At 34.6% G+C, this 25998-nt stretch overlaps 2 protein-coding genes across 2 annotated transcripts; both read left to right on the top strand.

The window, feature by feature from the left end:
• Nucleotides 1–318: 318 nt before the first annotated feature.
• LOC107939116 (disease resistance protein RUN1) lies at nt 319–22742 on the top strand. The gene is made up of 11 exons (XM_041074527.1): nt 319–785; nt 1494–1645; nt 4970–7708; nt 13672–13734; nt 15308–15408; nt 15519–16973; nt 17437–18953; nt 19510–20519; nt 20814–21379; nt 21621–22148; nt 22282–22742. The coding sequence occupies exon 7, from the start codon at nt 17507–17509 to the stop codon at nt 18443–18445; it is 939 nt and encodes a 312-aa protein (XP_040930461.1). The 5' UTR covers nt 319–785; nt 1494–1645; nt 4970–7708; nt 13672–13734; nt 15308–15408; nt 15519–16973; nt 17437–17506; the 3' UTR covers nt 18446–18953; nt 19510–20519; nt 20814–21379; nt 21621–22148; nt 22282–22742.
• On the top strand, nt 16432–16986 carry LOC107939112 (disease resistance protein At4g27190-like). The gene has a single exon (XM_016872387.1). It carries the CDS (start codon nt 16432–16434, stop codon nt 16984–16986), a length of 555 nt encoding a protein of 184 aa, XP_016727876.1.
• Nucleotides 22743–25998: the final 3256 nt, after the last annotated feature.

Below are 25998 nucleotides of genomic sequence, written 5' to 3'. Positions count from 1 at the left end.
TTTAAAGGTTTGATTTTTTTAGAATTAAAATTAAAATAATAAAATATATAAACATCGAAGGTTAAATGTGTTATTATATCAATTAAAATTAAATATAATTAACGGAAGATATTAATAGTGTGATTAATTGTCTTTAATTGGTTATTTTCAAAATTATAAACGATTAAATTGCTCTGGTTTTTCTAGATGAACTAATTTGTTTAATTTTGAAATTATAAGAGATTAAAGAGATATTTTACCGTATAAATACACTCAAGTCCAATTCCTAAGGGCCCCTCCCAAAGACTAGTTAAAAAAGTTGACAATAATTGTGATCAATCCAGCTATTTGAGGGCCCTTTGTGTTCCTTGTCTCTTTGCTCTGCATTTTCTCATCTCTGTTTAAGATTCCCACTGCAACCCTTCTCACCATCTTTTTTTCTCTACAGGAAATATTAAAATCTTTTCTCTTCTTTAATTTCTACTTAATTTCTCACATTTCCTTCACTTTGATTTCCACTCTCCTTTTAACAGAAAAAGAAGAAGCTACCTCCTATTTTCTTTTTCTTGAATCCCATTCTCTTTTATTTGCCCAAAAAAAAAACCTGCTTTTACTTTGTGTTTTTGCTTCTGTTGAAATTCCATTTATTTTAAAGTAGCAGCAGCAGCAGCTCTGCCGTGGTGTCTCTTTTTTTGAAAAAAAAAAAACCTGCTTTTACTTTCTGTCTTTGCTTCAGTTGAAGTTCCATTTATTTTAAAGTAGTAGCAGCAGCAGCTCATAAACAGTGATGATTTATTGTAATTGAGGTAAGTTTGGAGACACGAATCTCTTCCTGATTCTGAATAATACTGCTTTTGGTTTAGCTATTAAACTCAATTAAAACAGTGAGTGTTGATAAAAATAAAAGGTGAAAAAGAGATTGGTATTCCCAACTCATTCCTTATTTGTTGGATCGTTTTTTGTGTTTCCAGTTTAATCACATTTAGCTTTAATGAATAAAATATAAATAATGTATCAAAGCTTCAGTTGAGATCCCTTCCACTATCCATTACAAAATAAGAATAATATGCAATAACAATTACGAGATAGTATTAAATCCGAAAAAGGGATAATTTCATTGAAGGCTCTTATACTAAATATTTAAAAAAGAGATATTTCTTCCTTATACACTTCTACTTCCTTTTCTCTCGAGAAAAATTAGTAATTATTATAGTAAACAAAAATTAATTAAAATTAAATGTACTATATTAGTGAGAGAAAATCTAACATGATTGGGACGAAAGAAAAAGAGAAAAAAAAAATGGTCCTCTCTGCACTGTGTTTTTTCGGTCTTCGAAAAAAATAAACATAAGAAAAATAAAATAAAATAAAAAGATTCTGCTGAATTTGAATTTGTTTGGCGTCCGCTGACACATATAACACACAAAACATAATTTTGGTTTGCCAGTTTGCCCTTTATATTCCCTTATATTACAACTTTGCCATGCTTCTTCTCGGGGTGACGTGGCTTTCAGTATTGGTTCCAGGATTGTTGGTGTGAACAGGTTTCGAAATAATTCTGAGAGAATCTAATCAGGATGCGGCGTGAACATCAGACGGCTGCTTTTAGAGGAGACGTGTAGATTTTGGTTAACGGAGTAGAGGTGCTAGATGAGAATGAGCACAGGTGATTTATCTATGCTTTTTGTATCTGTATTTGTCTGCAAAAGTGATTGGATTCAGCTGCTCTCTTTCCTGGGATATGTTTAGTATCAGCTTTCATGAAATTGGATTGGATAATCACTGGAGAAATTTTAAATATTTTACTTTTAAAAATAAAAATATACAAAATTATTTTAAAAAATATATATTTCTTCCCCAAATTATATAAATTGAAAATTTTCCTTTTTTTCAGTTTTTTATTTAATATTTTCTTTTTCTTTTTATTTTTCAAAATTAAGTAAAGCATAACAAAAAATTATTTACTTATCAAAATGAACAAAAGGAATTCGAAAAAAATATTTACCCAAAAAATTCATCAACGAAAAAACTTCCGTTAGCCTAAAAATTAGTACCCAAAAAATCATCATTTACTAAAAAAAATTAATTCAACCTTTTATGTGACAATGATTTCAGTGTGGATCAGTATGGTTCGCGTTACAAGGAAACATTTGAAGTGTTGGAGTGTATATCTCTTGCACATTATTTTACATATTTAAGTTTATTAAATTATATAATTTTATTTAATATAAAATAATATTATTTAAAATAATAATACTTAAAAATATTGATATATTAATTTAAATATTTCTTTAAACTCATGTTTATATACATATTTTATTACATAGATTATTTTAAAAAAACAAAGTTTGAAGTTACCGAAGTTACAAATAAGGAAAATTATTTCATATATCATGCGTAGATTGTTTTAAACTCTATAAGCAAGTTGAGGATTTGAGAAGTATATTTTAAGGTGTAATAAAAAATAAAAAATATATAAATAAATGTAGCATTTGTAATACTCTTAATCCACTTGTGAAGTTTAAAATTTTTTACAAATAGTGTATCAAATAATTACCCTACAAACAAACATAAGCTTGACTTCATCGTTACATTTTTAAATATAAAAATTATCATAATCTTTTATCTCTTTGTGTAGCCTTATAGCATATATAAAAAATTATTATATCTCTTTGCATAGCCTTATAGCTTGACTGATTTTTCAATTGCATCGATATCCTTTCCAGATTGCCCCTTAGGTCTGTGACCCAATTCAAATCTCTTTCCAAGAATTGGGCTTACCTCACCTCGACCCCAATTTTCGTCATCAACCATCTCTGTCGCTTTTCTTCTAATCCATCTCTCATCCTCCTTTGCTACAACACCCAGTTCAATTTCGACTTTGGGATCTTGCTAATCATTAACTCGACCCAAAATTTCACTTGTCGGCATTTGGCTGTCCCTTTAGAGGAACCACTTCCTTTGTTCCTGAAAATCGTTGGTTCAATCGGTTGTTTGGTTTGTCTTAATGTTCCCATTGTTTTGCTTCTAACTTTATTTTATGCAACTTGATAATGTTGGCAATGGAGTTAGTGTTGTTTAGTTTAATCGACAACCCTTTTGTTTATACCATATCAATCCTAGACTTGCTAATGTTGCTTTGAAGGATTTTCTTCTCACCGATTTGGTTGTGGGGACTAATAGTTTGACCCCAAATTGTCTCCAATCCCATTTCGATATGATTTTTTCAGAGTTAATGCCTTTGGGCAGCAGAAAAAGAGAGTCGGATCCCAATGGTGGTGGCTCATCTATTGGGTGGGTTGAAAAAGAAAAAAAAGGATAGAGTGGTGGTTTGGAGGTCAATGATGGTGACGTCAAAGATGGTTGTAGCGGAGGTGTCAATAGCGAGATTCTTGGGATAGAGAAGAAGAAGTATAAATATATTGTAATGGCCTAAATTCAAGGTTATCGGAACAATGGTTTCGTAACCATAGATCCGATTTAAAGAGAAATTTATTTCAATATTTTTGCTTGAAAATTGATATGATAGGAAAATTGTATGAAAATATTGATAGAAAAATTTTACCAATTTAGTGATTAGATAGAAAAAGAAATTATTGAAGAAATTGGGTAAAAACAAGGTATCGAGACCTCTATATCGTAAAACCGAGTTAAAAATAATTTGCTAGAGTGATTAAATAGCTTAAGAGTCTAATGAGAAAGGATTTAAAAGACAATTAGACCCAAAATTTATTTGGGCTGGACGGCAAGGGTATGAAATTAGCAGAAAAATTGATAAATTAAGGGTAAAATTGGAATATTACAAAATTAACTAAATAAAACTAGGACTAAATAGGAAATATCTAGATTTCTCTTCATTTCTCTTCAATTCCAGCAGCTAAAAATGCCATAGGAGGGTTCTCTAAGCTGATATTTCATAATTTTGCACCAAGTGAGTTAATCCTTGCCTTTTTCTTGTAATTTTTGTGTTTCTAAGACTTTTACAACTAGGTCCTACTATTAAATTCATTAGTTTTTGATTTCATGGATGAAATTGAAAGTCACCATGGTTGAGTGCTGTAAGTTTATGATGAAATAGAATGAAATTAAAGCTTTAATTTGTTTATGAGATGATTTTATTAGGCAATTTCAATGGAAATTGATTTTTAGGAACTAATTGTGAAAATGTTTGGAATTAAAGTCTATTGCTGAAATTATGATTCCTAAAGGTTGTAAACTAGTTTAAGGTGATAGAATAAAATGTTAATTGAGAAAAATCAGCTCAATTGAGAGGCTAATTGAGTAGGGACGAAATTATCATTTATTAAAAGCTTAGGGGAAAAATGGTAATAAACAGCTTGCACTAAAACAGTTTGGACAGCAGCAGTAGACTAACTTTGAAAAATCACCAAAAATTGTAGGAATCGAATTAGAAGATGAACAAAATATGAAATTAAAGCTTATTGAGTCTAGTTTCTCATGGAAGACATATTGTAAGCAATGGATTTGTAAATTTTGAGATATAATGAATTATGTGAGATAAGGTCAGAATGAATTCAGGTTCCCCTGTTCTGACTTTGAAAAATTATAAAAAAATTGAATTAAAAAAATTAGGGACTTAAATTTATATGTCTAGAATTATGAATGAGTCTATTTTTAATAGAAATAAACGAGAACATCATTTGAATTCTGTATAAAGAGATAATTTATTTTTAGTGAAGAAGGGTCAGAACTGTTAGACAACAGAACAGGGGTGACTTTGAAGAATAAACTGTACTGATTGGCTAAACCAAAAATTCTGAAAACTTTATGGTAAAAATATATATGAGTCTAGTTTCAGAGAAAATTAATGGATCTTAATTTGGAGTTTCGTAGCTCAAGTTATAAATAATTTAGTGACTATGACTCAAGTAGACAGCTTTGAATGAACTATAAATAAAAGTTGAATTATAGAGAATGTTGCATATGAACATGAAATGTATTAAATTGATAATTAAAATTATTTATTTAGATCCAGAAGATTCAAATACGAAGCTAGATCGAGGAAAGGAAAAAGTTCGGGATTAGTAGATTTTTACTGTTTACAAACAAGTATCAAGGTAAGTTCGTGTAACTTGAATTATATTCTTAAATGCTTGAGATTGTATGCTATTGATGTGAATATGATTTGAGTGTTCATTGTATGAAAATTAATGAAACATTGATATATTTGATAAAATGGGAAGAAATCCCGATTGAATGAAAGGAAAATTCGATGGATCTCTGAAAAGGAATTGACGGTAAAAAGGATCTAGCTCGGACGGGTGATCCTATCCTGATATAGCCCTCCCGAAGAATATGTGTAAAATGGATTTAGCCCAGACGGGTAATCTGAATTAGGGTCTGAATTTAGCCTGGACTGGTAATTCAGATCCAAGCTCATTAGAGTAATTGTCGTTGCAGGGGATTTAGCCTGGACTGGTAATCCCGACAATACTCTATGAGTTTATATTGCAGGGGATTTAGCCTGGACTGGTAATCCCGCTGCAAGGTTGAGGTTCGCGGGAGTGTGCTCTCTGAAATGGAAATGTGCGCACATGAATATGAATTGACGGACCCGGAATTGTACACTAAAAGTGTACCTCTGAAAATCCATGAAAATTCCGATAAATTCAACGGGATAAATATGAAAAAATAACAAGGAAATGGAAATCATGGTATTGACGAGCTCATCAATCATGGTATATATATTATTGATACATGGAAATTATCGTACTAACTTGAATGTTGAGTTTGTGCATGTTAGGGTAATAATGCATTGAATGGATATATGAATGTTTATTATATTGTATTGAAAATATTAGGTAAGTATAATTCTTGTTACATGAGCTTATTAAGCACAAAGTGCTTACCCCGTTTCCTTTTTCCCTGTTTTATAGTGTTAAGAGCTCGGAGGTCGGATTTGGTCGGAGACACATCACACTGTCAACCTCAGGATTTCGGCATATAAAGAAACTTTATTTTGAAAATCAATGGCATGTATAAGCTAACAAAGTAAATGTTAACGTGAAATGAATGTAAAGTAAGCCATTAGTATGGTTAACAAACCTGGTTATAGATATGTGATGACGTTATCTTATATAAATGCATGAATCTATCATGAAAATATGTTGAATTGATTTGGTTGATGTGGATTGGTCTCGATTTAATATTACAGGGAAGGTTAGATATTTATAAAAGGGCTATATTGAATATAAAAAAAAATTAATTTGTAAACTCCGGTAATGCCTCGTACCCTATTCCGATAATGAATACGGGTAGGGGTATTACATTTATTGGTATCAGAGCTACGGTTTAGCCGGTTCTAGGATCGATGTAGCAAATACGGGATTAGCTATACATGCCATTTAAATTATTATTGATAGTGTGATATCTCCTGACCATTTAAAATGTGTTTTTCTTATAGTAATGTCATCCGACCGAGCTCAATCTGAGGAAGGTGGGAGTCATGCTCCGGCTTTAGTACAAAGAGAAGAAACTAGCAGTAGAAGGCCCGAGACAGAGGGTCGAGGGGAGGAGGCAAAAATAGCCTTCTTTCAAATGATGAATGAATGGTTTAATCAATACCTAAGAACTAACCTTGTAGTGTAGCAAGTTCAAGTTCCCCCTCCTGCTCCTCCACCGGTTCCCGAGAGCCCACAAGGTACAGGTACTGAATCTGTCAGAAAAGGGAAAGCTCCAGTAGATAAAATTCGAAAATATGGGGCCGAAGAATTTCGAGCAGCAGTTGATGATGATTCCGAACGGGCTGAATTCTGGTTAGAAAACACTACTCGGGTTCTGGAAGAATTATCTTGTACACCAGAAGAATGTCTGAAATGTGCCGTCTCATTGCTAAAAGATACAGCTTACCATTGGTGGAATACTAAAGCTTCAGTTGTTCCGAAAGAAGAAATTACATGGGAATTCTTTCAGACCGAGTTCAGAAAAAAATATATCAGCTAGAGGTTCCATGACCAGAAAAGAAAAGAATTTCTTGAGCTGAAACAGGACAATAGATCAGTATCTGAATATGAAAGAGAATTTGTTCGATTGAGTAAATATGCTCGAGAATGGGTACAGTCAGAAGCTGAAATGTGCAAACGATTCGAAGAAGGGTTGAATGAAGACATTAAGTTACTGATCGGAATTCTTGAAATTTGAGAGTTTGCTATATTGGCAGAGAGAGCTTATAAAGCAAAAGAATTGAACAAAGAAAAGAAACACGCTGAGAGGAAAGCTCGAATTTTTAGTAAAAGACCGATGGGAAAATCTCAGTTTTCTGCTTCAAAGAAATTGAAGAAATATCAGGATCGTTCTACTTCAACCATTGGGTATTTGGGCAAAGGGCGAAGTTCTCAATGCACTAATCCAAGGCCTTCTACTCCATCAGTGACCAGTGTTGGCAGTGTTGGCACTCCTAAACCGAGATGCCAATACTGTAATAAAGCTCATTTTTGTGAATGCCGATTTAAGTGTGGGGCTTGTTACCGATGTGGTTCTTTTGACTATTTCCTCAGAGATTGTCTAGAAAGGGGTGAAAAAGAAGCTGAACAGATATCGAAGCTGAGTAATCCAGTTTCGAGAGGTAGACCACCTCGACCATCCGGTAATGTCAGTGGTTGTTGAGGAGCTACAAAAGATACTGCAGGTAGGCCTGAGGCACGAGCACCTGCTAGGACATATGCCATTCGTGCCAGAGAAGATGCCTCAGCACCCGATGTTATTACTGGTACATTTTCTTTACTTGATACTGATATTACTGCATTGATTGATCCTAGTTCTACGCATTCATATATATGTGTTAAACTTGCAATTGTTAAAAATTTATCTGTTGAACCTATTAAATTTGTGGTTAAAGTCTCGAACCCCCTGGGCCAGTCTGTGTTAGTGGATAAAATTTGTAAAAATTGTCCATTGATGGTAAGAGGTTATTGTTTCTCGGCTGATTTGATGTTACTGCCATTTGATGAATTTGACGTGATATTGGGCATGGATTGGTTAACCCAGCATGATGCGGTAATAAATTGTAGACAAAAATATATTGTGCTAAAATGTCAGAATGGTGAGTTGCTCCGAGTTAAATCTGATCAGATAGAGGGGTTATCTGATATGATTTCAGTAATGGCAGCACAGAGGTATGTCAAAAAGGGGTATAATGCTTACTTGGCTTATGTACTCGATACTAAGGTATCTGAGTCAAAGATACAGGCAGTTCCAGTGGTATGTGAATTTTCCGATGTGTTTCCAGAAGAATTACCAAGATTGCCACCAGAAAGAGAAGTGGAATTTTCTATAGATTTGATTCCGGGAACTACTCCGATCTCCATAGCTCCGTACCGGATGGCTCCTATAGAATTAAAAGAGTTAAAGACACAGTTGCAAGAGCTTGTTGACAGGGGTTTTTTCCGACCGAGTCATTCACCTTGGGGTGCTCCGGTTCTGTTTATGAAAAAGAAAGATGGGTCTTTGAGATTGTGTATCGACTACCGGCAACTTAATAAAGTAACCATAAAGAATAAGTACCCGTTACCCCGGATTGATGATTTATTTGATCAGCTGAAAGGTGCTACTATGTTTTCAAAGATTGATCTTTGATTAGGTTATTATCAGTTATGGGTAAAGGAGTCAGATGTGCCAAAAACAGCCTCTAGAACCAGGTACGGGCATTATGAGTTTCTAGTGATGCCGTTTGGGCTAACTAATGCACCTGCAGTATTCATGGATTTGATGAACCGGATATTCAGACCGTACTTAGACAGATTTGTAGTAGTATTCATTGATGATATTTTGGTTTATTCTCGGGATGAAGAAGAACATGCAGAACATTTGAGAATTGTGTTGCAAATTCTACGAGAGAAGCAGTTGTATGCTAAATTCAGTAAATGTGAATTTTGGCTTCGAGAAGTGGGTTTTCTTAGACACATTATATCTGCCGAAGGCATCAGGGTAGATCCAAGTAAAATCTCAGCTATTGTCAATTGGAGTCCACCGAAGAATGTATCTGAAGTTAGAAGTTTCTTGGGTTTAGTTGGTTATTATCGGAGGTTTGTACAGGGATTCTCTATGATAGCTTCTCCAATGACTCGATTATTGCAGAAAGATGTAAAGTTCGAGTGCACTGATGAATGTCAACAAAGTTTCAACCGATTGAAAGACCTATTAACGAAAGCACCTGTATTAGTGCAGCCTGAACCGGGTAAGGAATTTGTTATTTATAGTGATGCCTCATTAAATGGTTTAGGTTGTGTTTTGATGCAAGAAGGTAAAGTAATAGCCTATGCTTCAAGACAACTTAAACCACATGAAAGAAATTACTAGTACATGATCTTGAATTAGCTGCTATTGTATTTGCGATGAAGATATGGTGGCATTACTTGTATTGTGAGAAATGTCATATTTATACTGATCATAAAAGCTTGAAATATTTGATGACACAGAAAGATTTGAATTTGAGACAGCGCAAGTGGCTTGAACTGATAAAGGACTATGATTTGATTATTGATTACCATCCGGGTAAGGCTAATGTTGTAGCTGATGCTTTGAGCCGGAAATCTCTATTTGCTTTACGAGCTATGAATACCCGGTTATCATTGACTGATGATGGTTCAATCCTAGCTGAATTTAGAGCTAAACCGAAATTTTTACAGCAAATATGTGAAGCTCAGAAGAATGATGAGAAGTTACAAGTTAAACGGGCACAGTGTGAGTCAGGTAATGATTATGAATTTCAGATTGGTTCTGATGGTTGTTTATTATTCAGAGGTAGGGTATGTGTACCTCAGAATTCAGAGCTCATACAGAAGATTCTATGCGAGGCTCACAGCGGTATTATATCTGTACATCCGGGGAGTAATAAAATGTATAATAATCTAAAAAAGATGTACAGGTGGTCAGGAATGAAACGTGATATCTCTGAGTTTGTATCAAGGTGTTTAATATGTCAACAAGTTAAAGCTGAACATCAGGTACCTTCGGGGTTACTTCAGCCAATCACTATACCGGAATGGAAATGGGAAATAATCACTATGGATTTTGTATCGGGGCTACCTTTGTCTCCGAGGAAAAAAGATACTATTTGGGTGATTGTTGATCGGTTAACAAAGTCAGCTCACTTTATTCCGGTACGTATGGATTATTCTTTAGATAAACTAGCTGAACTGTACATATTTGAGATTGTCAGGTTACATGGAGTACCTGTCTCCATTATATCAGATAGAGATCCCCGATTTACGTCTCGTTTCTGGGACAAATTGCAAGAAGCTTTAGGTACTCAATTGTATTTCAGCACTTCATTTCATCCTCAGACAGATGGTCAATCTGAGCGTGTAATTCAAGTATTGGAAGATATGCTCCGATGTTGTATACTAGAGTTTGAAGGTAATTGGGAGAGGTATCTACCTTTGATTGAATTTGCTTACAATAATAGTTATCAGTCCAGTATTAAAATGGCTCCGTATGAAGCTTTGTATGGTAGAAAATGTAGAACACCGTTATATTGGATAGAGCTCAGTGAAAGGAAAATACATGGGGTTGATTTGATCCGGGAAACAGAAGAAAAAGTAAAGGTTATTCGAGATAGTCTAAAAGTAGCTTCCGATTGTCAAAAATCATATGCCGACCTTAAGCAAAAAGAGATTGAATTTCAAGTCGGTGACAAGGTATTTCTGAAAGTGTCTCCTTGGAAGAAATTTCTTCGATTCGGTCGAAAGGGTAAATTGAGTCCAAGAATTATCGGGCCCTATGAAATCATAGAAAGAATTGGACCGGTCGCTTATCGATTGGCATTACCACCGGAACTTGATAGAATCCATAATGTTTTTCATGTATCTATGTTACGACGATATCGATCAGATCCTTCACATGTTATTTCTCCGATAGAAGTAGAGATTCAACCGGATATGACTTACAGTGAAGAACCGGTCAAGATATTGGCACGGGAGACAAAAGAGCTTAGAAATAAAAAGATAAATTTGGTGAAAGTATTGTGGCAAAAGCACGGGATTGAGGAAGCAACATGGGAACCGGAGGAGGCAATGAGGAAACAATACCCAAACCTCTTTACTGGTAAGATTTTCGAGGACGAAAATCCTTAAAAGGGGGGGAGAGTTGTAATGGCCTAAATTCAATGTTATCGGAACAATGGTTTCGTAACCATAGATCCGATTTAAAGAGAAATTTAATGCAATATTTTTTCTTGAAAATTGATATGATAGAAAAATCGTATGAAAATATTGATAGAAAAATTTTACCAATTTAGTGATTAGATAGAAAAAGAAATTATTGAAGAAATTGGGTAAAAACAAGGTATCGAGACCTCTATCTCGTAAAACCGAGTCAAAAATAATTTCATAAATATTTATGAAATGTTATTAGTGTGGTATTAAAATTTCGTTAGGAAATTTTAATGTTTGGGTAGTCAATTAAATAAAAAGGACTAAATTGTAATAGGTGTAAAAGTTGCTAGAGTGATTAAATAGCTTAAGAGTCTAATGAGAAAGGATTTAAAGGCAATTAGACCCAAAAGTTATTTGGGCTGGACGGCAAGGGCATGAAATCAGCAGAAAAATTGATAAATTAAGGGTAAAATTGGAATATTGCAAAATTAACTAAGTAAAACTAGGACTAAATAGGAAATATCTAGATTTCTCTTCATTTCTCTTCAATTCCAGCAGCTAAAAATGCCATAGGAGGGTTCTCTAAGCTGGTATTTCATAATTTTTGCACCAAGTGAGTTAATCCTTGCCTTTTTCTTGTAATTTTTGTGTTTCTAAGACTTTTACAACTAGGTACTACTATTAAATTCATTAGTTTTTGATTTCATGGATGAAATTTAAAGTCACCATGGTTGAGTGCTGTAAGTTTATGATGAAATAGAATGAAATTAAAGCTTTAATTTGTTTATGAGATGATTTTATTAGGCAATTTCAATGGAAATTGATTTTTAGGACCTAATTGTGAAAATGTTTGGAATTAAAGTCTATTGCTGAAATTATGATTCCTAAAGGTTGTAAACTAGTTTAAGGTGATAGAATAAAACATTAATTGAGAAAAATCAGCTCAATTGAGAGGCTAATTGAGTAGGGACGAAATTATCATTTATTAAAAGCTTAGGGGAAAAATGGTAATAAACAACTTGCACTAAAACAGTTTGGACAGCAGCAGTAGACTAACTTTGAAAAATCACCAAAAATTTTAGGAATCGAATTAGAAGATGAACAAAATATGAAATTAAAGATTATTGAGTCTAGTTTCTCATAGAAGAAATATTGTAAGCAATGGATTTGTAAATTTTGAGATATAATGAATTATGTGAGACAAGGTCAGAATGAATTCGGGTTCCCCTATTCTGATTTTGAAAAATTATAAAAAAATTGAATAAAAAAATTAGGGACTTAAATTTATATGTCTAGAATTCTGAATGAGTCTATTTTTAATAGAAACAAACAAGAACATCATTTGAATTCTGTATAAAGAGATAATTTATTTTTAGTGAAGAAGGGTCAGAACTGTTAGACAACAAAACAGAGGTGACTTTGAAGAATAAACTGTACTGATTGGCTAAACCAAAAATTCTGAAAACTTTATGGTAAAAATATATATGAGTCTAGTTTCAGGGAAAATTAACGGATCTTAATTTGGAGTTCCGTAGCTGAAGTTATAAATAATTTAGTGACTATGACTCAAGTAGACAGCTCTGAATGAACTATAAATAATAGTTGAATTATAGAGAATGTTGCAGATGAACATGAAATGTATTAAATTGATAATTAAATTTATTTATTTAGATCTAGAAGATTCAAATACGAAGCTAGATCGAGGAAAGGAAAAAGTTCGGGATTAGTAGATTTTTACTGTTTACAAACAAGTATCAAGGTAAGTTCGTGTAACTTGAATTATATTCTTAAATGCTTGAGATTGTATGTTATTGATGTGAATATGATTTGAGTGTTCATTGTATGAAAATTAATGAAACATTGATATATTTGATAAAATGGGAAGAAATCCCGATTGAATGAAAGGAAAATTCGATGGATCTCTGAAAAGGAATTGACGGTAAAAAGGATCTAGCCCGGACGGGTGATCCCATCCTGATATAGCCCTCTCGAAGAATATGTGTAAAATGGATTTAGCCCAGACGGGTAATCCGAATTAGGGTCTGAATTTAGCTTGGACTGGTAATTCAGATCCAAGCTCATTAGAGTAATTGTCGTTGCAGGGGATTTAGCCTGGACTAGTAATCCCGACAATACTCTATGAGTTTATATTGCAGGGGATTTAGCCTGGACTGGTAATCCCGCTGCAAGGTTGAGGTTCGCGGGAGTGTGCTCTCTGAAATGGAAATGTGCGCACATGAATATGAATTGACGGACCCAGAATTGTACACTAAAAGTGTACCTCTGAAAATCCATCGAAATTCCAATAAATTCAACGGGATAAATATGGAAAAATAACAAGGAAATGGAAATCATGGTATTGACGAGCTCAGCAATCATGGTATATATATTATTGATACATGGAAATTATTGTACTAACTTGAATGTTGAGTTTGTGCATGTTAGGGTAATAATGCATTGAATGGATATATGAATGTTTATTATATTGTATTGAAAATATTAGGTAAGTATAATTCTTGTTACATGAGCTTACTAAGCACAAAGTGCTTACCCCGTTTCCTTTTTCCCTGTTTTATAGTGTTAAGAGCTCGGAGGTCGGATTTGGTCGGAGACACATCACACTGTCAACCTCAGGATTTCGGTATATAAAGAAACTTTATTTTGGAAATCAATGGCATGTATAAGCTAACTAAGTAAATGTTAACGTGAAATGAATGTAAAGTTAGCCATTAGTATGGTTAACAAACCTGGTTATAGATATGTGATGACGTTATCTTATATAAATGCATGAATCTATCATGAAAATATGTTGAATTGATTTGGTTGATGTGGATTGGTCTCGATTTAATATTACAGGGAAGGTTAGATATTTATAAAAGGGCTATATTGAATATAAAAAAAAAATTTAATTCGTAAACTCCGGTAATGCCTCGTACCCTATTCCGATAATGAATACGGGTAGGGGTATTACGCATATTGGGCCATGTACGTCAAAAGTAAAAAATATTGGGTCATTTATTAAAAATAGAAAAGGAAGGACAAAAAAAAAACAGTTACTTAACTTTGCCTCGTCTAACATGGCAAGTTAGCTGGCCAAGTTAGCGGTTCAGTTAAGCCTGTGAGGGTTAATGTTAATGGGTGACTGATTTGTCACTTTTTGATAACGTTAGAGACAGATTAGTTATTTTTCGAAAGTTGAGTAATTGAGTTGAAATTAGAGTGACTACTTTGTTAGCTACATCAAAATTGAGTAATTGTTGGTGTAATTTACCCTTATTGTTATTATTAAGGATGTGGTAACATGGTTCAAACTCATGCCAAACAAATGTTTAACAAGAGCTTTAACTATCAGTCCAGTCAAGTCAAGTCAAGAAATTATTATTTGTTGATATAATGTTCAATAGGGAGGAGAACAATGAGGAAGGTGTGGTGGTTTGATGGAGGTCAGTTAACCTAAAGAGGCATGACAGGCTACCTAGGGGGCACCCATGACCAACTCTCCGACTCCACTCGGAGGTCCTAGCGGTCAATAGTCAGCCTTTACGAAACCTTGCTATTCATCTAGCCCCTATTCTCAACAGAGGAGCCCAACTAATTACTCCCTTCTGATAAACATGGACCTCTTGTTGCCATAGACAATTCACCCGCTTAGCTGACATTCTTGAAAGGCACCCACTTTTTAGGTTTGAACACATCCTTGAAGACCATAGGTCGCACCTAAGCATAACAACCTCTACTGATTGAATTGAATAATAAAATGGGTCTCATTATGCCTATCTTTTATGCACCTCATGGCGATGATCACTTATCTTGCCATGTCACATTAGTAGACAAGATGATCTCCCGTATAAATGCCCTCACAACGATGAATAAGGGATCGACCTTTTTGAACCCTTAAGCAACCTTTTGAACACTTATCCTCCTCAGCTCTCTCTTTATCTTTTTGTCTTTTTTTGCTCTCCGCCTCTTTAGATAAACCAGCCTCCATTGAGCCACTACACCCTGCTCCTTATTAAATATTTTAGCAACATTATTATTGTAAAAATTATTTTGTATTTTATGTTTATTGAATTTTATTTGTAGGGTCACTTTAACCCAGGTTAAACTCTTAAATTAAATTACAAAATGTAACAAAAAAAAATATGTTTTACTCCATCAGCACTTTATTGCAAATTTGGAAATTTGATTCACAACTGCAATTGTTTTGGTTTCAGATTTAAAGTTGGAGCATTTTGTGTGAAGCAAGGAGACCCACCTTTCAACTCTGCTTTTTTAAAACATTCCCTATATTATATCTTCATCTTCATCTCAAGTGGTAAGCTTCAACTTTTTCGTCACCATCTTTCATTTCTTTTTGTGGTTCCCGTGAAGTGTATATTGTCTACCATTTTGCTTAAGCTTAGCAGAATTGTTATTTCAATTCAGATTCACGACAATGGCGGGAGAGTTCTTCTCGGGTGCTGCTTCTAATGCCGTAGGAACACTGATGGTTGACTATTTGGTGAAGCCAATAGAACGTCGTCATCGCTACTTATTTCGTTTCCATAAGTTAATTGATGACCTCCACCAACAGCAAAACAATCTGAATAGAGAACAAACTCGAGTTGAAGAAGACGTTAAGGAGGCAAAATTGCAGATTCAAACTCAAGTAATTGAGGACTATGTAGGTGAATAGTTGACAAATGTAGAAAACGCCTTGAAAGATGTACAGAATTTGGACAGCAGAGTTGAAGAAAATAAGAGATGCTTCAGTTTGTGTCCTAATTGGTGTTGGCGATATCAATTAGGCAAGGAGATTGAGAAGAAGATAGTGTATATCAGCAAACTTGTAGAGGACTCCCATTTTAAAAGAATCGGCCATCGTGCGGAGCTTCCTGGTTTAGAATTCTTCACATCTAAAGATATTTTGGCTTCTAAATCTTCAACTGCTGCATTCAACAAGATCAGGGAAGCATTAGAGGATGACAAAGTTAACATGATCGGAGTGTGGGGGATGGGAGGGGTGGGCAAAACCACCTTAGTCAAAGAAGTCGGTAAAAAAAACCAAAGAATCAGGATGTTTTCGTAAAGTTATTGAAGTTGTTGTGTCCCAAAATTCAATCATTGAAAATATTCAAGATAAAATAGCAGATTTCTTGGACTCACAGTTCGAGAAGAAAACTAAAGAAGGGAGAGCAGGAGAATTATGGCTTCAATTGGAAAAAGAAGAAAAGGTCCTCATAATCCTTGATGATATGTGGAATGAGGTCCACTTGAAAGAGATAGGCATTCCGCTAAATGAAATGGGAAGGGATGTAAAATCATTTTGACAACACGTCGCAAGACAGTATGCGAATCCATGGAATGTCAAGTTATTATTCCGATGGATGTTTTGGAAAGTGATGAAGCATGGGCTCTATTTAGAATGAAAGCTAAGCTTAATGAAAGAGTTTCAAGGGATATTCTTGAGGAGGCTCAGAAAGTTGCAAAAGAATGCAAGGGTCTACCGGTAGCGATTGTAACGCTAGCAGCGGCTCTAAAAAGTACAAAGACCCGTAAAGGATGGGAAGTGGCCCGCAAGAAACTTGAACGCAGTAGATTAGTGGAAATCGGTAACATTGGAGAAGAAGAAAAAAATGCCTACTTGTGTATCAAGATGAGTTATGAATACTTGAAGAAGGAGACAAACAAGAAATGCTTCTTATTGTGTGGTTTATATCCAGAGGATCATTCAATTAAAGTGGAAGATTTGGTGCTATATGCTTGGGGTTTGGAGTTATTTGGCAAGGCTGACTTAATTGGAGAAGTGAGGATTCAAGTTTTGGAAGCCATTGATTACCTCAAAGATTCTTGCTTGCTGTTAGAAGATGAAGTTGAAGATGAAGATGGAGATGGTGGAAGGTATGGTCCTTAAACTCTAGAGCTTATTCCTTTTGATTAATTGATATTTTTGTAGAATTAGGAGTAGAATTGTCTTTAGAAGTCCAGCAGCTCAGCCAAACAAAACAATCTTTAGACTGAATTGGAGAATTATTATTTGTTTATAAATAATATCATTTACATATAAGTGTGAACTTCAAATTAACAACTGTAAGTCATCGATGAAAATACTTTTAAGTTCTTCAAATAAAAAATATTAATAGAATATTGACAAGTAAATTGATATAATCGTCATGTTCACAATGAATTATTGATGATGGATCAAATTTTAATAAAATTTTAAACATACACAACTTGTCATATTTTTTTAATCTTTTCATACTATTATATTATTATTTATTTTATGTGATTTATATTTCATAATTTATAAAAATAAAATAAAATTATAATATAAATGTATTCTCTTTTATTTTGGCTTGATTAGGTACGTTAAGTTATATGACATAGTTCGTGATGTTACTCTATAGATTGCATCAGAAGAAAAAAGTGGTTTTATGATCAAATCTAGATTGGAGTTACTAAATAAAAGCTCTGAATCTTGTGAAGGAATCTCATTGTTGGACAGTGAAGAGAAAAATTTTCCTGATAGATTGATTCTTTCGAAGCTTGAGATCCTATTGCTTAAGAATTGTAATGTACAAGGTACATGTTTTCTAGGAATGAGAGAACTGAAAGTTTTAAGTCTTACAGTTGCATATGATTATACGGGGGTTATTTCCTTATATGCTCTTTCGTCCTTGAAAAAACTTCGTGCTCTACATTTGGAGAATTTTGAGGACTTTTCGTTCCTTGGAAACTTAAGGACACTTGAGATTCTAAGTTTGCGTGGTTCAAAATTAAATGGTTTGGCAGATGAATTAGGGAGCTTGAAAGATCTAAAGATGTTGGATCTAACCGATTGTGTAGTTTCCTCAAGCTTTCCCCTTAATTTCATTCGAAGGTTATCTCAGCTAGAGGAGTTGTACCTACCAAAATCAAACATGACAAATGATATCTTTCTCGTGATAAAATTTTTGACCAGATTAACGAGACTATATCTTTGCGTATCCTCTCTACATTTTCCACCAAACTTTGAGTTTCCTGAATTAGAAATATACAAAATCTACATAAACAATAATACAAGCTTCAATGGTATTTTTGGCGCTACAGGATACTTGGAAATTGCGGAAGTGTTTCCTTATAATGCAGTTTCCCAATTACTTGGGAATTTAGAGTCTCTTCAAGTGAAACGTATTAAGGATGAGTGCGTAAAATGCTTGACTAATAAAACACAAGAAAAGGTGTCGGTATCAACGATCTTACAAAACCTAAAACTAGTGAGAATTGACGACTGCAGGAATCTAAAAGTGGTATTTCAAATGGGTGAGGTGGAAGAAAATGAAGGTCCGCAGTGTCCGCTCCTTTCAAATTTAAAGATTTTACATCTTGAATGATTGCCAGATTTGAGTTCCATATGGGAATTGCCAACCCAACATGTAAGACTTGTAAGCTTAGTTGAATTGATTATAGATCAGTGCCCACGTTTGAAATCACTCTTTTCACTTTCTCTTGCTCAAAGTCTCGTACTCTTGGAAGAACTTCATATAAGCTTCTGTGATGAGTTGAAGCAAATAGTGACAGAATTAGAAGGTGACGAGGAAGAAATATCGTCCGCCATCAATTCTCGTACTTCTTTGTGTTTCCCAAAGTTAACACAGCTCTGCGTAACTCGTTGTGATGGTTTGGAGTATATTTTTCCGATGTCGCTATCACCACAAGGGCTTCAGGGTTTGACTTACCATAGGGTATTGCCCTCAATTAAAACAAGTGTTCAGAGTTGCCAATGACAATATGCTCAAACATGAGCAGTTTTTGAGATCGTTATCGTCCTTTTTAGTGTATGGTTGCCCTCTATTAACTGATTCGGGTGTTCATTTAGAAGCTGAGAGAGCTGCCGTATGGGTACATTCTTTTTCTCCCTTTCTAATTACATTATTGAATTTCATTTATTTATGATTTTCATAACTCAGTTTTCATATTGATTTTACAGCAAAATGTTTAAGATATTTTAACCATACTACAATTGGCACTGTTATGTATGTGGAAGTAAATAATACAAAAATAATAATTATTGGTGGTTCAAAAATATCATTAGTTTTTTTTATATAAGATATTTTACACTTATTTATTTATTTATAATTTTACTGAGTTTTACTCTTTTTTTGGTTGTGAATAAGAAAGTAGAATGAATCTCATTCTTTTAACTTTCAGTTAAAACAGAGTTAAAATATAAAAGAGAGTTAAGCATATCCAAATGCACAATTATATATTTATTTGTATTCCACAAATGCATTATTTTATTACACGAATAACACTTTTTATGAGTTTGATTACTTTAGCTTTTCATTTTCAAGGAAGCTATATTTTTTACGTTTTCATTAAATGTACATTACTCTAATTGTTATATATATGTATAATTTGTGTTTTAATGATGATGATTTACGTGAATCACAATCAGGATGTTCGATTGTCAGCATTCAAGGATTCTTTCAAAACTTCGAAACAACTTCTATTATCAGATATTGAGAATTATAATCTGGTTCCAGAAGCTAATGAAGATGGACTGAATGGAGTAACTTCACTTCAACTTAAGCATTGTGCAGATCTTGAATGCTTGGTTGATACCACCGCTACTGCAACAAAGAATGGGCCAACTTCAGCATTCACTTATTTGGAGACATTATTTATAACAAAAATGCCTCGGTTGGAAGCCTTATGCAAGGGTCAGCCTCCACAAGGTTTCCTCAAAAACTTGAAACATCTGTTTGTTAAAGAATGTTACAAGTTGCAAGTGGTGGATGAGCTCCTTCATAATAGAGAAAAAAATCAAGAGCACCTACTTTCAAATTTACAATCTTTGAATCTCTGCGATTTACCAGAATTGAGATGGATATTCAAAGGCTCACCCCACTCTTTCACCTTCCAAAGTCTTAAGGATGTAAACATAAATCGATGCCGGAATTTGAAATCCCTCTTTTCACCTTCCCTTATTCAAAACCTAGTGCTTTTAGAACAGCTCGGCATACATTACTGCGACGAATTGGAAACTCTTTTCGCTGATCCGGAAATGATGGTGAAATAGACTGAAAGCCTTCTTCCCTTCCTCTCCGCCTGCCCAAATTGAAGACTCTTATCATCAAAGGGTGTTCAAAGCTGGAATATGTTGTGCCAATCACTTCGGCTCAATGTCTTCCTGCTCTTGAATCGCTTTTGGTTTCTTATTGTGATGAGTTAAAGCAAGTATTCGGCATGCCAAATGAACAAGATGGTGTTCAACACCATGGTAGCCTGCTCCTTCCAAGTCTACAATATCTAAAATTTAGACGGTTACGAAACTTGACTAGTTTTGTCCCACAAAACTATATTGTCAAAGCACCATATTTAAAAAGAATGAAAGCTAAGGGTTGTTCTAAAGTGATGAACCTTCCCATTCAACAAGCCAACAATCAGCTGGAGTCAATGTTAGAGGTACACTTTTCTAACTCTTTTTTCCTTTTCTGGATTTTTTATTTGATTTTTCTAATTATTAAACTTTTTCATACCATGCCCCTCCCAACCTTAAAGTTGAGCTTAAAAAATATATAAAAATAGTTGTATTCGCTGTGTATAATTATCATATTTCTTGTTGGTAATTGTTATGCCAATCTGTTGTTATATATATATATTTTATGATACCAATATGTTACTAAATTAATCTAATATTTAATTTATTCTTTCATTAATTAATGATTTGTTTTCATTTATGTGATGAATTACAATTAGGAAACTGGATTATCGGCATTTAAGGAATTGTTATGCAATACAAAAGATCTCATTCTCTACGATATTGGGGATCACAAAAATCTCGTCCCAGATCTTATAGATTTGGAACATTTAGATGGATTAACTTCCCTCTCTATAGCAGCTGGCAGGGTGGTGAATGCTTGGTTGATATATCACAAATAATGATGGATTTCAAGTGCAATGACCAATCTCCCAAGTGTTTCTTGCAAAATCTCAAAATTTTGAGAGTTGCTAATTGTGGAATTTTTTCAAAAGATATTTCGAATGGATGATGGAATAGAATCAAAGGCACAGTACTTGCCGAACTTGGAAATTGTGAAGATTAAAGGATGCTTGAGTTTAGAATATGTCTTCCGCATACTTCAATTGGAGTTTTTTCCCTTCTGCGAAAGATAAAACTTGTTGAATTGAGAAACTTGAGGAGTATTATTGGAGGAAACAACTTATTGGAAGCACCAATTTTGGAAATTTTACATATCCGAGAATGTTCAGTGTTTTCAAATTTTACTTTTCCTAAAGAAGTTAAGAAGTCTGTTTCTTTAAAGGTACATTCCTTTTCAGTTTTGTTTTCTTAATTCCTTTGTTTTTTTTTTATTTCAAAAAGAAGTTGTCTTTCATTTTAATTAAAATCTAATTTCCTTAGAAAAGTGGAAAGTCTCTAATGCACAATTTGTCAATTCATGTAATTAAAAAGTTAAAAAGAAGACACGATATGAGAGTGCAATACTTACTTGGTTGATATTGAAAGAACTTATAAGAATAACACTTTCCTGTGCTTTTGTGCAGGAGTTAAGCTTCTCTATGGAAGATATAGATGGTGAAGATGTCAAGTCATGCAATATGATAAACACAGAGTTGAGACAAAAATCATCAGATTTCGAAAATATACCTTTGGGGACTTCTGAACCATTGGATCTTTTTAATGTGATCAGGTTGCGAGGGGTTGCAACCAATCTTGGAGAACTAACTATTCACAACTGTAATAATTTGACATACATCTTTCCAGTTACGCTCTTTCCATATTTACCGCAATTAAGCATCCTAAACATAGCGTCATGTGTGAACTTGAAGCAAATAATTGGAAATGATGACATTTTAGCATCTTCATCATCTTCACAAGGTCCTCATCTAGAATTCCCTCGGTTAAAGGAAATAGTACTTGAAAATTTGTCAAAGCTCGAGAGCTTCAGCCCTGTGGGTTATCATCTGGAATTCCCATGTTTGGATTTGCTTCACATTAAGCAATGTTCCAAGCTGATCACAAGTTTCAGTGCAGATTATTTAACGTTGATTGTGCATGCTAAAACTGATCAGGTATTTATCTTCCCAACACTTTTTTACTTGAGTTTTCCACTATTGTTTCTAAATTCTAATATATATGAAATTGAGTAATTTTTATTTTGTTTTTTTTTATTCTCAACGAAATTTAATTTGTTATGAAATGAAGGCATCTCAGCTAAATGATACCAGTCCTTCACGAGAAGCTATATTCTGGAAAAGGAGAAGACCTACCTTACTACCTCAGTATAAAGAAGAAGATGAAGAAATTTCACCCCTTAAGTGAAAAATGTTGCAGAAATCATTCTTGAGCCTAAATCACGTCGATTGTACCAATAGTCAACACTAGTTAATTAACTAGGTAAATATGGCATGACCATTTACCTTTCTTCTCGCACTGGTTTTTTTGTTCTTTTTATTTTTCTTTTCAGTTCTAATTATTACTTATTTATCTGTTTTTCAAATTAGTCTGATCGATCGAGTTGCTTCTTTTATGGAATATCTACTCGTTCTTTATTTTTTGTACAAAGTTTGAAGCATTTGCTACCTTGAAAAGCATTCTAAAACATAATGTTGGACGATTTACCCATTGGTTAATTTTTGTTGCAATGGATAAATTAATTTGTTGAATTTGTTTGACAGAAATAAATGAGAAAGGGTATTTAAAAGCAAAAGTTGACAGTAATATTTGGTACGTCCAAGGCATAGTTTATTTACTAAGTACTGATTTGTTCAGCTATATATCTATTCTTTTTCATTTATTGGGTAGGATTCTACATTGAGGGATTACACACTATGCCAGCCCTCTAATTTAGGGGACTGCCTCAACTCTACCGAAATGGTGGTGTTGCTAATTTGCCTGCAATCAAAGAGAAGTATGGTCAGTACATAGTGAGTAGGTGCTCCATATTTACGGGGCAAACATATTTACAACAATGCTACATAGTTCGCTAAGTTTTTAATAAATCTGAATTTCAGACCTTGCTTCAAGTGATGATGAGTGGGAATGGGCAAGTTCCATTAATGGCTATTTCAAGCTATTTACTAAAACCATTAATGTCTTCTCTAGTAACAAAAGTCCAACTGCAAATTTATGTTTTCCTGAAATCAATTGTGCAAGAGCTCTAATACTTTTCTTAGTTCATTGGCAGCAAAGATGAAAGCAAAGTTTTATAAATATTAGAGCGATCGGATTGTTATGAAATGAAAGAAATATTAATTGTATAAACTACTCAAAATAGTTAGTTGAAGTTGAGTTAGTTGTTATGAGTCTGTTAACAGGTAGTTATAACTCACTTCTGGCATTAAATACTCTGTTGGTGCTTCTCTCTAATGATCAAGAATACAGTTTACTCCTTAATTTCTGTATCTTAACGTGGTATCAAGAGCCAGATCTTTCTTGGTATAATTTTTTTTCTTCTCTCTTTTTCTTTCTTTTCTGATCATGGCTACTGATGTTGTGCCCACTATTGACACACCTCCGCATTCTACCAACTCTGGTGAAGCAGTCAATCAACCTGGTATACTTCCCTCGCTGGTGTTCATTATTTTGCCAAACATGATACCATTAAACTCAGTGAACGAAATTTTCTTCTATGGAAGAATCAGTTGCTGCTGATTCTTGAAGGCTATGGTCTTCAAGGTTTTGTCTTAGGCACAATTCTTCCTCCTCCTGCCTTTGTAACTGGTGCTGATGGTCATCTTGTAGCCAATCTTGCGTTTCTTGTACATAAAAAAACAAGATAAGTACTTGTCCTCGTGGCTTTTATCTACAATTTCTGATGAAGTCTTGGTCCATCTAACAGCGGCTAAGACCAGTCGTGATATTTGGACGACCATTGACAAAAATTTTAGTTCGAAATCCAATATTAAACTCTCCAGTATGCGTCATGCGCTATACTCGATCAAGAAAGCCAGTCTTACCATTAAAGATTACCTCTCCAAGGTCAAGAGTTTAAGTGATAGTCTGACTGCCGCTAGTAGCCTGGTTACGAAGCAAGAACAGATCAGCGTTATCTTGGTGGGTAGTCTGACTGCCGCTGGTAGCCTGGTTACGAAGCAAGAACAGATCAGCGTTATCTTGGCTGGCCTTCCCATCGAGTTTGAGTCCATTCAGATTCTTGTGTCTGCCACTCCAATGAGTCTTGAACTGGTTACTGAAATGCTTCTTGACAGTGAAGCACGACAACTGGCTCTCCTAACTGATATGCCTTTGCAAGCCAACTTGGTTTTTCAGTCACAGCAAGGTAATCTCGACAAGATTGGTTCTGAGTCTAATCGTAGTTCTAATCATGGATACAGGGGTCAAACTCGTGGGTGGTCTCGTGGTCGTGCTCGTGGTTCAGGTCGAGGGTGGACTCGTTCTAAACCACAGTGTCAATTATGTGGTAAAATAGGACATTTGGTGTAGACCTGTTATCATCGCTTTGATGAGAATTTTTCAAGACCTAATTCGAGCTCTTCAATGATAGTCAACTACCATCATCTTGGTGAAGCTCCTACGTCCCATTGTTCCTCATCCCACTATTGTAGCTCATGTCTGACGCATTCCTCTTCTCAGGCTTTTTCTTCTTCAGTGGCTACTCAAACTTGGTATCTTGATTCGGGTGCTACCAATCACATCACCCCGACTGTAGCTAGTCTCAACAATGCTTCTCCTTACACAGGTACAAACGAGGTCTCCATGGGTAATGGTGAGTCCGTTTCCATTGATAATATAGGCTTTTCCACCTTTACTGCTGGTTCTCGCCTGTTACACCTCAAACATGTTCTCCATGTTCTTGCAGTTTGTAAAAATTTGATGTCAGTAGGGTAGTTTGAAAGAGATAATGCAGTATTTTTCGAATTTCATCCTTTTTTGTGTTTTGTGAAGAACATTCGAACAGGGAAGATTCTCTTGGAGGGCGACATGCATGATGGTTTGTATAGGTTCGACTTCTCTCGACCTACTTTCAATAAACTTGCTTCAAGCTACTTTTAATAAATCTGCTTCAAGCTCTGGGTCTCCTCTTGTGTGCAATATTCAGACTCTTTCATCTGTTGAACTTTGGCACGATAGACTTGGCCATCCCTGTTCTAATACTCTTGCTCATGTTTTGAATTCTTGTAATGTTTCTTTCAAACGTAATAGTTTACAGTTTATGTGTACACCTTGCAAGATGGGAAAATTTCGCAAGTTACCTTTTAGTTCCTCACAAACAGTGTATTCAGTCCCTTTTGAATTAGTGGCATTAGATGTTTGGGGTCCCTCCCATGTGTCATCAAATGGGTTTTCATACTACGTTTCTTCTTTGGATATGTATAGCTGATACACAAGGTTATATTTTCTTAAATCTAAGTCAGAAGTAGCTCGTTGTTTTCTTCACTTTCACAAGATGGTTCAAGTACAATTTGGGGCGTCTATCAAAATTCTACAGACAGATGGAGGGGGTAAGTATCGTGCCTTATCCGCTACTCTCTCTCAATTGGGTGTTCAGTATCGTCTCACTTGTCCATATACCTCAGAACAAAACGGGGTCGCTGAAAGAAGACATCGTCATATAGTTGATATGGGTCTCACTTTGCTAGCTCGGGCATCAATACTGTTGGAATACTGGTCGTTTGCATTTTCTCATGTAGTTCATATTATCAACAGATTACCAATGCCAGTTTTGCATCATCAGACTCCTTATGAGAAACTATATAAGACTAACCCTGACTACTCTTAGCTGAAGGTGTTTAGGAGTGCCTGTTTTCTATACTTGAGGCCTTTTCAGCAGCATAAGCTTCAGTTTCGGTCACAGACATGTGTTTTCCTCGATTTTGGGTCTCACCAGAAGGGTTACAAATGTCTTGCTGAGGATGGTCGCATTTTTGTTTCCCGTCATGTTCTGTTTGATGAAACAAG

The sequence above is a fragment of the Gossypium hirsutum genome, chromosome A01, assembly GCF_007990345.1.
Source record: "Gossypium hirsutum isolate 1008001.06 chromosome A01, Gossypium_hirsutum_v2.1, whole genome shotgun sequence".
NCBI lineage: Eukaryota > Viridiplantae > Streptophyta > Magnoliopsida > Malvales > Malvaceae > Gossypium > Gossypium hirsutum.
The sequence above is the reverse complement of the archived record's forward strand: the minus strand, read 5'-3'. Positions and strand labels throughout refer to the sequence as shown.

What these genes read in the sequence shown, in the direction of transcription:
- LOC107939112 (XM_016872387.1), top strand. Translation starts at nt 16,432, where the DNA reads ATGGAATGTCAAGTTATTATTCCGATGGATGTTTTGGAAAGTGATGAA.
- LOC107939116 (XM_041074527.1), top strand. Translation starts at nt 17,507, where the DNA reads ATGATCAAATCTAGATTGGAGTTACTAAATAAAAGCTCTGAATCTTGT.